Raw genomic sequence first — 11338 nt, 5'->3', positions numbered from 1 at the left:
ATGGGGGTTGGGCACGCATGATGATCCCCTTGCTACCACTGAGGACACCGAGGCCCAGAGAGGAAAAGCAACTTTCCACAAAGTGTGTCCCCGGCAGAGCCAAGGCTGCGCTTCCCAGGAGGGCGCCCTCCTGGCCCTCTGGCCCCCAGGGGCTCTGGAGGTCATGGGCAAAGGGGGAGGGGACAGCACGTGGATGCACCTGGCCTCCTCCTTCCCCAAGCCTCTCCTCCTGGGCCGCCTAAAGGACAGCCCTTTAACTGTCAAGGGACAGCCCTTTTGTCATTTTGGGACAAAAATGCAGTAAAGCACTAGAGAACTGCCGAGCTCACTGGTACTGGCTCTAAGAGGCCTGACTATCCCATTCGGAGGGGAGGAGCCCAGAAGGCCCCAGAACTTCCAGGCACCCCTCCCCCGGGCCTGCCCTCAGCATTGGTCAGGGCTCCATTATTGGGTTTAGCATCAGGTAGAATTGATATACGTGAGGAAATTCAGAACAATAATGGAATTGGGCTTAGCAGTGACCCTGGAAATAGGGGAGGGAGCATGGGCGGAACGCTCGCCATCTCTGGCTCCTGAGCAGGTGGAGACCACCCAGGCCACGCAGGCCAGCCTCACCTCTGCAAGGAGGCCCCTCCAGCACTCAGGGAGGCACATAGCTGGAATGAGCAACCAGGGCTGCCCTGAGAGCTGTTAGCTTCCCACCAGGAGGAGGCTAGTCGAGCTGGTCAAATCCTCAGAGATCACCCCGCCCAGCCATCAGACAGTGGGGACCCAAGGCCCAGGGAGAGGAAAGGCCTTGCCCCTTGGGAGCAGGTGAGTTAAGGGCAAGGATCTAAAAATCAGACCTGTGGGAGTTCCCGTCGTGGCTCAGTGGTTAATGAACCCACTAAGAACCATGAGGCTGTGGGTCCAATCCCTGGCCTTGCTTAGTGGTTAAGGATCCGGCGTTGCAGTGAGCTATGGTGTAGGTCGCAGACTTGGCTCAGATCCCGCGTTGCTGTGGCTCTGGTATAGGCCAGTGGCTACAGCTCCGATTCGAGCCCTAGCCTAGGAACCTCCATATGCCGCAGGAGCGGCCCTAGAAAAGGCAAAAAGACAAATAAATAAATAAATAAATAAAAATCAGACCTGGGTTTGAGAGGCAGCCCTGCAACCTACTGCGTGGGTGATCTTGAGTGAGTTACTTAATTGTGCTTCTTTTTTCTCATTTATGAAATGGGATCAATGCTGGAACCTCTCTCAGAGTCAAGGTGAGGATTAAACAAGACAGTTCATATCCTTTCAGGGCGTAGCACAGGACACACGGTAGAGTAAGGACTCACGCAGGGCTACCTCCATCACTGTTCTAAAAGTCAAATGCGCCATCCCTGTTGTCACCATTCTTATCAGTCAAGCTCGGAGAGCACAGGGCGGCAGAGCCCCTGCCAGCCGCGGAGTCTCTGCCTGCACCTGCCTCCACCAGCACCATCTCATCTACATCAGCTCCACCTGCCAGCTCCTGGTCCTTCTGCAAAAGTCGGCGCATGCCTCTCCTCCTGCAGGAGGACTGACTTCCTTGGCGCTCCCCACCCCTGACAGTTTAGACACCCCCTCCCCTGGGGCTCATGTTCTGGGCGTCCGCCTTCACAGCACCATCTCTACAAATGCCAGGTGATCTTTTTCTTACCTGACAGCTCAGTGGGGGCACGGAACATTCTGTCCGGAGGATCGTGGCTCCATCTGTATCCTGAGCGCTTATTAAGCGTGAAGCGCTGGCTCGGGCTCAGTGCGGGGCCTGCGTTTCTCCGCTTGGTGGCCCTCGCCTGGAGAGGATCTTTGCCACCCCACTGTACAGATAAGGGAGCAAACGCGGCCTCTCACCCTCGCTGGGCTGCACACTCAGTCTGTATCCCCAGGCGGGTCCCTTCACCTTTCTGAGCTTCTCTGTTCCAGCCCCTGTGCCCGACACCGACCGCGGCTCCACGTGGCCTCACGCTCTGGGTTCTGCTCTATCTTGGCATCGGTGTCCTCTGGTGAGGACACTTCACCTTGGGCCATTTCAGGGCATTTTGAGTCAGAAAAGCCAGGACCCCCTCCCACCCCTTCCCTAAGCACTTGGGGCGGGTCCATGAATGGCTCCCTCAGCGGTTCAAAGCCCGCCCCTTCCGCCTTGAAGAGCAAGGCCCTGGGTTTAGGGATGCTGCCACCTGGCGGCCACAGGCCGTCCGCACATGAGGTGGGGCTGAGACGCCGCCCTGGCGGGTGGGAAGCCGACCCCTCTCTCTCTGCGGAGTGTCCTGCCAGCCAGGGCGCTGGCCCAAGTTTGGAGAAGGTGCGGCAGCCGGACCCCAGAGAACACCACCCACGAGACATGATGGCTTCATATTAAGGCCCAGGAGTCCAACAGACTGGGTCCAAATCCTGGTTCTGACCTTTCCCAGACAGGTGATCTTAACTACTGCCTAATTGCTGTGAGCCTGGGCTTCCTTATCTGTATACTGGGTAGCTGTCTCCTCCTGGATTAGGGCCACCTGCCCCAGTGATAACCTGGAGGTGCTTCCTAGGTCATCCGTCTCACCTCATTATCGTTTAAAATGGAATTTCTGTTGAACTCGTGCAAATGATGTCTTCAACTCCAAAACAATGTATGTTTTAAGCAAAATCTGAAGCCCTCTGAGAAGTGAGGGTTTGTGCGGGCTGTTCGGCTCTGCCAGCCCCTCCCCCCATATCATACCTTCTCTCTGCTGTTAAGGCTTCTACAGAGAGCAGATCCCACTTCCCAACCTCTTTCTTCGGGCATGGCACTTTGCACGTACCTCATTTAGCCCTCACACAGCAACAAATTATTCTCATTTTACAGAGCAGAGATCAGGTTCAGAGAGGCTGAGTCACTTGTTTGAGGTCACACGGTTGCTACAAGAAGGAGCCAAGGAGTTCCCGTCGTGGCTCAGCGACGAACCCGACTAGTATCCATGAGGACGCAGGTTCGATCCCTGGTCTTGCTCAGTGGGTTAAGGATCCAGCGTTGCCATGAGCTGTGGTGTAGGTCGTAGACGTGGCTGAGATCCCACGTTACTGTGGCTGTGGTATAGGCCGATTTCGACCCCTAGCCTGCGAACTTCCATATGCCACAGGTGTGCGGCCCTAAAAAGACAGGAAAAGTGAAAAACAAAAAGCCAAGCCTCAAACCTGAGGCTGACCCCAGAGTCCTCGCCTTCCCATCAGTGCAGGAGCCCCTGCAGTTTCCCTCCTTTTTCCTGAGGACGACATCGGACATTTGCTCACCAAGGGACACTCCCCCAGGTCCTGATGCCAAGCAGAGGAGTCCATCCTAGCCAAGGGGGCAGGGCGAGCAGAGAAAAACCAGCATCTTCACTCCTCCTGCTCTCACCCCCACCCCCAGGGGATGGCCAGCCAGCCAGCCAGCCAGCATGACTTCCTGATGACCCTTGGGACGCAGAGCCTGGCCGCTTCTTCCTCCTGCCAGATGACTGCCTGGCTGTTTCAGTTCTCTCTCTTGCTGGGAACTGCTCTGAGTGGAGTTTCAGAGAGAACGCAGCGGCCACGAGGGCGTCTCCTCTGCCCACCCACTCTCCTGCGCCAGGGCTGGGATCGGGAGCACAGCCCTCTTCTCACAGAAGCCTGGTTCCTGGGGCCAGTGAGGGGGGGGGGGTCCCATCCCCCAGGGAGGCAAACTAAGATGTGGAGAGGGGGTAGGACTCACCCAAGGTCATACAGCGAGGGGCAGCAAAGCCCCTGCCAGGCTTCTGCCTGATGCCCTGTGCCCTCCTTGCTGGTGGGATGACATAGCTGAGCAGCACCAAGACGGGAAGGCAGTGTATGTGCAGGGCCCTGCAGGAGGCCTATTGTCTGTGATTTGGAGACAGAACTGGCCCAGTGGTCTGAACTAGACAGACCCATGGCCCGAGAGGAGAGGCTCGGAACATGGCCAACCAGCTTCCACTCTGCAGGCTCAGCCCCATGTGTGTCTGCAGACCTTAAAACTCCTCATTGTGGCCATTGGATGGCTGGTTATGCATCTGCCCATCAGGGAGGTGAAGCTGTGTGTACTGAGAGGGGTAAGGTGCCAGCAAGAGGCCTGAGCTCTAGCCCGATGGCCTGCCCCTGGCGCCCCTCCCTGAAGCCAATCAGCGAGGCTGAAACACTGCCCTGGGGACCACTGCATGCCAGGGAGGTTGCCATGAGATGAGGGTGATGCTTCTATAAACCAAGCAATGCCAAAGATCGCCAGCAGACCCCCAGCCATGAGGTGAGAGGCCTGGAACGGACTCTCTCACAGCCCTCAGAAGGGAAAAATCCTGCTGAAACAATCTTGGCCTTCTAGCCCCTGGGACTCTGAGACAGTACATGTCTGCTGTTGAAGCCACGGCCTTTGCGGTACCCCCAGTGCCCCACGACACCTGCCTATACCTTTCTGTAGAGATCCTCCACTATTCCAACCTTGGTTCTAGGCTAGTTTTATCTGTTCTGTGGACTCAGACAGCCTCTATCATTGGTGTCTGGTTTCTTTTGCTGGCCATCATGGTCTTGCGATTCATCTATATTGTGCTGTGTATTCTTGGCCCATTCTCTTTTTCATCGCTGTGTAGTGTTTCATTGCATACATGTTATACAGTGTGTTTACCCAGTTTTCTTTTAATGGACATTTGCATTATTCCCAGTTGGGGGTTGAGAAGATAAAACTGTTATGAATATTCTTGTATAGGTCTTTTGGTGGGGATTTATTTTCTCTTGGTTTTTTTTTTTTTGTTTGTTTGTTTGTTTGTTTTTGGACAGTTGGTCCTGTAGCTTAGCATAGCATGCCTGGCACTTTTTTATTAATCACAGAACATTGCTACTGAGAAATTGTAGAGGCTCTGTATGATATTAACTCTATCTAGGAAGAGGAGAATGCAGCTGGAGAAGAGAGCCTGAGATCATTGAGGGCCAGGTCTCCATCTTTTAAGGTCTGCTCTAACTTGCTTTGCCCTTAGTTCCTGGGACTGTACAGATTCTTTTGAAAGCCTGGATTATTTAGTGGAGCCCCTCTTCCCTGGCCAGTGCTAACCTCCAATTTTGGTTACCTGGGAACGTGGGACAGCCACACATTGTGCTGAGCTTCTTAGCCATTGAGCTCTTGCTTTTATTTGGTTCCTCAGCTTTTCACTCCTGCTTTGAAACCAGCAGGCATCTTGAGGGTGGAACAGAATATGAGCTCATTTCTCTGCATACTCTTTCAGCCAGGCGCTGGGCTTCTCCAGTGCTGAGCTTCGATCTGTGCCTCCTCTGTCCTAGGAGACTCTTAAGTGTGTCAACTGCCACCATCTGCTCAGCCTCAGGCCCACGTCGCTTTCAGACTGGCAAATGTTTCACGAGGAAGAAGGGTAGCATAGCAGATTTAAATGAATAGGTTTTGGGTGTTCCTGTTGTGGTGCAGGGGAAATGAATCCGACTAGGAACCCTGAGGTTGCAGGTCTGATCCCTGGCCTTGCTCGGTGGGTTAAGGATCCGGCATTGCCATTGAGCTGTGGTGTAGGTCACAGACGCGGCTCGGATCCCACGTTGCTGTGGCTCTGGTGTAGGCCGGTGGCTACAGCTCCAATTCGACCCCTAGCCTGGGAACCTCCATATACCGTGGGTGCAGCCCTAAAAAGAAAAATTGATTAATTAATTAATTAATGGGTTTTCTTCCCCACTGGGGTCCTGGCCCTTCAAGTCCTGGTGGCCTTGTTGTTCTTCAATGCCTCCAAACGTATTTTTTAAAAGCCTACCATTTATAATTGTTCTTGGTGGGCAAGTTAATCTGTTGCAACCTCTTTCACAGCTGGAGCAGAAATTGCATGGGTAATGACTTATGTTGACTTTCATTCGTTGAGTCTGCTCTGTGTGCTAGCCACCCTACCTCAGCTTTTTTAAAAAAAATGAATCCTCACCAGACTCCATTGGGCTAGGTGCTCTTGCTGTCCCCATTTTCCAGGTGGAAAACCCGAGTCAGAAACGGTGAAAGGATTTGCCCAGGGTTGGGCCATCACTAAAGGAAAGAACTTGCATCCAAGTGTGACCGACGGGTAAGCAGCCTCTCCAGTCTAGCCTTGAGATTCAGAGATGGCTCTAGGGCCTTCTTCCTCCACGAAGCCCTCCTAGAATACCCCCAGAGCCTCCCCCATCTCTGCCCTTCCAGTGCAACAACAGTGTAAGCCCAAATCTCTGTGTGTTCCCACTGAGAGCGCAGACATCCCATGTGTGCACCTGATGGGATTTGCTTCCTGCTGTCCTGTTGCTGGAGACGCCCTGTCCCAAGCCGCACGGTGGGCTGTCATGGTGCCCACGGCTCCCTTGGCCACCCCTGGTCCCTCGCAGTCTCCCACACGCAGTGGAGGCTCGCCTCCCTGGCCCTCCGTCCCAAAGAGCCCCTCTTTCTAGCAGGCCTGGCCTGCCTTTGCCCCCACCCAATGGGCCGCGGGGAGGAGGGACTGTGCTGGGACCGGACACAGCTCTTGAGGCCTCTGGGGACAGGGCCGTAGAGACTGGCAGAGCTGAAACCCAGGAGGGAACCACCTGTCAGATGCCTCTCCTCGCAGGGCTCCCAGACCGGGCTTCTCAGCCTCTTAGCAGTGGGGTTGCACTTCTGCAAAGGGAAATCACACTTCCATTTTCTTTCCTAAAAGGAAAAAGGAAGAGGGCAACAGAGCTGGTGAGCATTCTGACACAACACATCCCCAAACGGTAGCCGTCACTGCCATCACCAGCCCTGCCCCTGCCCAGACCCACTTCCTCCCCGAGAGCTCACAGCTGCAGTGCCAGAGCCAGATGTGCCCCTGGAAGTAAGGTAAGTGGAGATCACAGAGCCTAGAACTCACGGCGAGGGGAGGAGTCCTGGTGGGGCTGAGAGCAGGGTCCCTGCTGGCGCCTCACTAGCCACGTCTCCCAGTGTGACTCCCTCCCTGCTCATCCCCAGATGATGGTGTGGGTAGGGCTGGGTGTCTGCTTCACCAGAGCAACTGGGGTCTTTTCCTAGAGAAAAGAGAAGGCTTCTTCAGAGGCTCTGCTCTGGCAGGGCAATTTCTATCAGCCGATAGAAATTGGGGGTACCCAAGTGGAGCAGCGGTGACGGCTTTGTTCTGACAGGTTCTCTTAGGATCTCTGGCTGTGGGCTTGCTACCTAGAACTGAACTCTGAGTTTCTGTCCAGGTCTGAGGACTTGGATGCCCAGCTCAGCTGTCCTGAGCCCAGCTCACATCACACACCCAGGGAGAGGCTTTCTGCAGGATGGAGCCAGAAGGGGGATGGGCTGGGGAATCTGTGCTTTAGGGAAAAGGGGAGTCTCCTGTGGAGAAAGCCGGTCCCACAGCCTTTAAGGACCAGGCTTTCATTTCAGATCTCTCTGGACTTGACTTCACATGATGTTCCCATATGTGGGCCTCCTCTCCTTTAGCCATTTGGCAAAGACGCCCCCAGATTCTTGCTGTGGCCAGGCCTCCTCTGTACTGGGCAGTGGGACCCAGGGCATCAGGGCAGCTCTGCCCTGTGGAGGCCTCAGGGGACCACAGGTGGAGAGGAACACAAAAGTGACCATCAAAGACCCACATGAGACCACTGACATGTAATGGAAAACTGGTGACTAGGGAGCCCTAGGCTGGGGCGTGGGGGTTCTCCTTGTGGTGAAGGGCAGAGGGCAGAGAGAGGACCAGGGCTTCACGAGAGAGGTCACCTTTGAACCAGGCCTTTAGAGACGATCAGTTAGGGATGGAAGGGCCATTCTCGGTAGGGAGAGAGTGTGGGCAGAAGCCTGGTGCCAAGCATACAGTGGGTTATTCAGAGCCACTCGGTCCTTGGTTCCCTGGTTCCTGTCGAAGGTGGTGGCAGGTCCTGGTGGAGGTGCCAGGGCGTTTGGGTTCCTCAGAGCTATGCAATAACGGAGCCAGTGGCTCTAAGGCGCTCTCCTGCCGGTGCCAGGGAGGTTCTAAAACACGAATTCCTGGCAATGGAGTTGCCGGGACCATGAGGAGAGCATCACACACTGGCAGATGTGGCCCGTCAACCTCTGTGGAGCCCCTGTCTGTTCCGAAGAGATCTCAGCTCTTTCCAAGTTCATCATTAGGCTCCGCCTTCTGCCCAGACAGGAGGAGGGCTCCTCAGGGCACCTGCAGGAGCACTTGGAATGCCTTAGCTGTTTTTTGTTCTTCCGTCAGGTCTCCAGGCAGCCTTTCTGATCCCCCGGGAGCGGGCCGGGCTTCCCTTTTCTGTGTCCCTCTCCAGTGCCCAGAAGCCCCTTCTCCCCTCATCCGGGTACGCCTGGTGACGTGTGCATGTCCCCAGCAGCTCGCCAATGCCTGGCTCTGAGGGCTCGGTGAGCGTTTGCTGTGCGACTGTTGGATACAAGGAAGGTGGAGCCTATCTTCTGCCCTTCCCTTCCCGTGAAATGGGGAGAATTGTCCCCAAATGCCAGTAGGCTGCCCACACTGCACCACACAAGCCAGAGTGCTTCGGACCTTGCACACACAAGGATGAACATACCTATGTTACAGAAAAGAGAACTAACATTTAAAGAGTGTGTGGGGAGTTCCCGTCGTGGCGCAGTGGTTAACGAATCCAACTAGGAACCATGAGGTTGCGGGTTCAATCCCTGGCCTCGCTCAGTGGGTTAAGGATCCAGCATTGCCGTGAGCTATGGTGTAGGTTGCAGATGTGGCTCGGATCCTGCATTGCTGTGGCTGTGGTGTAGGCCGGCAGCTACAGCTCCGATTGGACCCCTGGCCTGGGAACCTCCATATGCCGCAAGAGTGGCCCAAGAAAAGGCAAAAAGCCAAAAAAAAAAAAAAAAAAAAAGAGTGAGTGGCATGTCCCACTCAGAGTGTCTTAGGAATGAAGCTGAGGCTAGAACCAGCGGGCCTGAGCTTCTGCACCAGCTCCAGTCGTGACTGCAGCCTGGCCGGAGCAAAATGACCGCATCCACGCTCAGGGCCCTGGCTCTTGCCTAGCTGGATATGGCAGGGGGTCCATGAAGCGGGCCAGCGTTTCCGGGCGGGGGTGGGGAGTCACAGAGATGTGTCTGACTCCAGCCACACCTGTGTGTCTGTGCTCCATCCTTCCCAGGCTCCTGTCCATGGAGAGGCCCCACACGGTCCTGCGGGTGAGCCTGCATCACCCCGTGCCGGACCCAACCACCTTCACCCTCGTTCCCCCACGGCTACAGCACGACATCAGCCCGCTGCTGGTGGGCCGGGGCCCGGAGGCCCACCTCCGGCTGCAGCTCCCGCACCTCTCCCGCCGGCACCTGTCGCTGGAGCCCTACTTGGAGAAGGGTGGCTCTCTGCTGACCTTCAGCCTGAAGGCCCTGAGCCGCAAGGGCTGCGTGTGGGTCAACGGGCTGACGCTGAGGTTCCTGGAGCAGGTGCCCCTGAGTGTCGTCAACAGGGTCGCCTTCTCCGGCGTCCAGATGGTGGTCCGCATCGAGGGAGGCACCTCCCTGGAGGCCTTTGTCTGCTTCTTCCATCTCAGCCCCTCGCCCCTGATTTACAGGCTCCAGGCCGAGGAGACAGACGAATGGGAAGGCGTCCCCCAGGAGCAGCCTCCCCCGGGCCCAGGGCCACAGGCCCCGGGTCCCCTGGGCTTTCTCCACGGTCCTTCCCAGCCAAGCCCTGGAGGAGCAACAGAAATACAGCTCCAGAGGGAGCCCCAGGACAGGGAGCTTTGCTAGGCCCTCTGGCCAGCCAGAGCCAGCCTCGGCTGGCACAGGACCTCATATACCAAGCTACATCATTCAAAGCTGACAAGCAGGTTTGCGGAGCACTGATGAGCCAAATCTGCGAACAACGAATGGCCTGGGGTCGGGGGAGCGCCCTCCGCAGCCACAGCTATGCAACGGAACAGGAACTTCATATATTTTAGAGGTCCTAAGGGGTTCTGGGAGCCTCTCTCAGTGTTTCCCCACCTTTCCCCCTCTTGTCTGACCAGGAATTACTTTATGTTGCTCATTTTGTGTGCTGCTTAAGAGCCGGCGTTTTGAGGTTGCACCAAGAATGCAAGGACACATGTAACAATTACGTGTGTGGTAGCTCGGGGCTACCTTGGGCTTGCAAATACCCACAGGCGCTCGGGGCTTAGGGAAGGCTGTGTTTAATAAACTGCAAGTATTTCATTAAGCTGGCATACCCAATAGGATCCCCTGAGCCCCAGATGGGCTGCCTGCACGCCACGTGGTCACGCAGAGGCGGGGGCCGGGAGATGGAGAAGAGGCACAAGAGGAAATTGGAAAGGTGGGGGCTCCTATTTTGAAAAGGACGAAGGGAGGGCTCAGGGCTTCCTGGGGTGAGGGGGAGCTGGGGGCTGGGCTCTGCCTGGAAATTTATCGTCATGGTCATTCTCCTCATCCTTGGGCTCCCCCACTCTCACTTTGGCATAGAAGACTTGGCTGAGCAGAGGGCAGAGGTCTTCACGGAAACGAGGTTTCCCAGAGCCGTGGGCTCTTCCAGGACTAATGCTCCCGGAGGGCAGGGTAGGTGGCGGTGTCAGAATTCAGTCCAACAGTTATTTCACTCAGGGGGTGGGGGTGGCTTTTCCAAATAAGGGACTCGTAGGGGACCAAGAGTGGGATCATTTTCTCAGTGCACGTTGCAGGGGGAGTGGGGGGGGCTCCGGGGAGCAGAGCATAAGCAGCCACTCTCCGTGCCATCCCAGGGAGGTGGGCGGATGGTTTCAAAACATGTTCACCTGTGTAATGAGTGGAGGGACCTCAAACCTGGATGGTTGCCATCAGCCTAGACCCAGCTCTAAGATACCAAGGCGCTGAAGCTGCCCACTGGCTGGCCCGCCTCCCAAGGTCTGTAACCACCTCCCACAAGACTTTCAACACGCTCCACTTCCCGCCCAAGAAGGGAGATCCTGTTGCATCCACGGCAGGCTGCAAGGAAGTTCAACTGCACTGCCAGCTCTAAGCATCTTCTCCTTGGGGAAGATAGCAGTGGGCGGGCGGGGCCCAGGCTCCCCTGACCTGGGAAGATTCCATCCAATGGGGCATGAGACAGATCCGCTCAGGCCACAGCCGCCAGGCATAGGATGTGAGGGAAGGGGCTGTCCAATGCGGTAAATGGCCCATGGGGCCCCCCAAGCAGTCCTTCACTCAGTCATTCATCAAACTTTCCCCGAGCACCAACCTGGTGCCAGGTGCCACCCAAAGCCCCAGGAAGCAGCAGTCAACAGGCTGACCAAGCCCCTGCCCTCAGGGAGCTTACACGGGACACAGAAAACACTTACATGCAGGATCGGATCACGGAGGGATGTGCTAGAGACACTGGGTTTTCTCTCTCTTCACGTGGAGGTTAACCTCAGCTCTACTGTTAAGTGGCTGTGTCCAGTG

The 11338-nt window shown here is 56.0% G+C and overlaps 1 protein-coding gene across 1 annotated transcript; it reads left to right on the top strand.

Annotated features, from left to right (window-relative positions):
- On the top strand, window positions 6489-10124 carry TIFAB (TIFA inhibitor). The gene is made up of 2 exons (XM_021084779.1): window positions 6489-6808; window positions 9076-10124. The coding sequence occupies exon 2, from the start codon at window positions 9086-9088 to the stop codon at window positions 9677-9679; it is 594 nt and encodes a 197-aa protein (XP_020940438.1). The 5' UTR covers window positions 6489-6808; window positions 9076-9085; the 3' UTR covers window positions 9680-10124.

Source organism: Sus scrofa, chromosome 2 (genome assembly GCF_000003025.6).
Source record: "Sus scrofa isolate TJ Tabasco breed Duroc chromosome 2, Sscrofa11.1, whole genome shotgun sequence".
Lineage (NCBI taxonomy): Eukaryota > Metazoa > Chordata > Mammalia > Artiodactyla > Suidae > Sus > Sus scrofa.
Note: the sequence above shows the minus strand (reverse complement) of the source record. Positions and strands in the feature narration are given on the sequence as shown.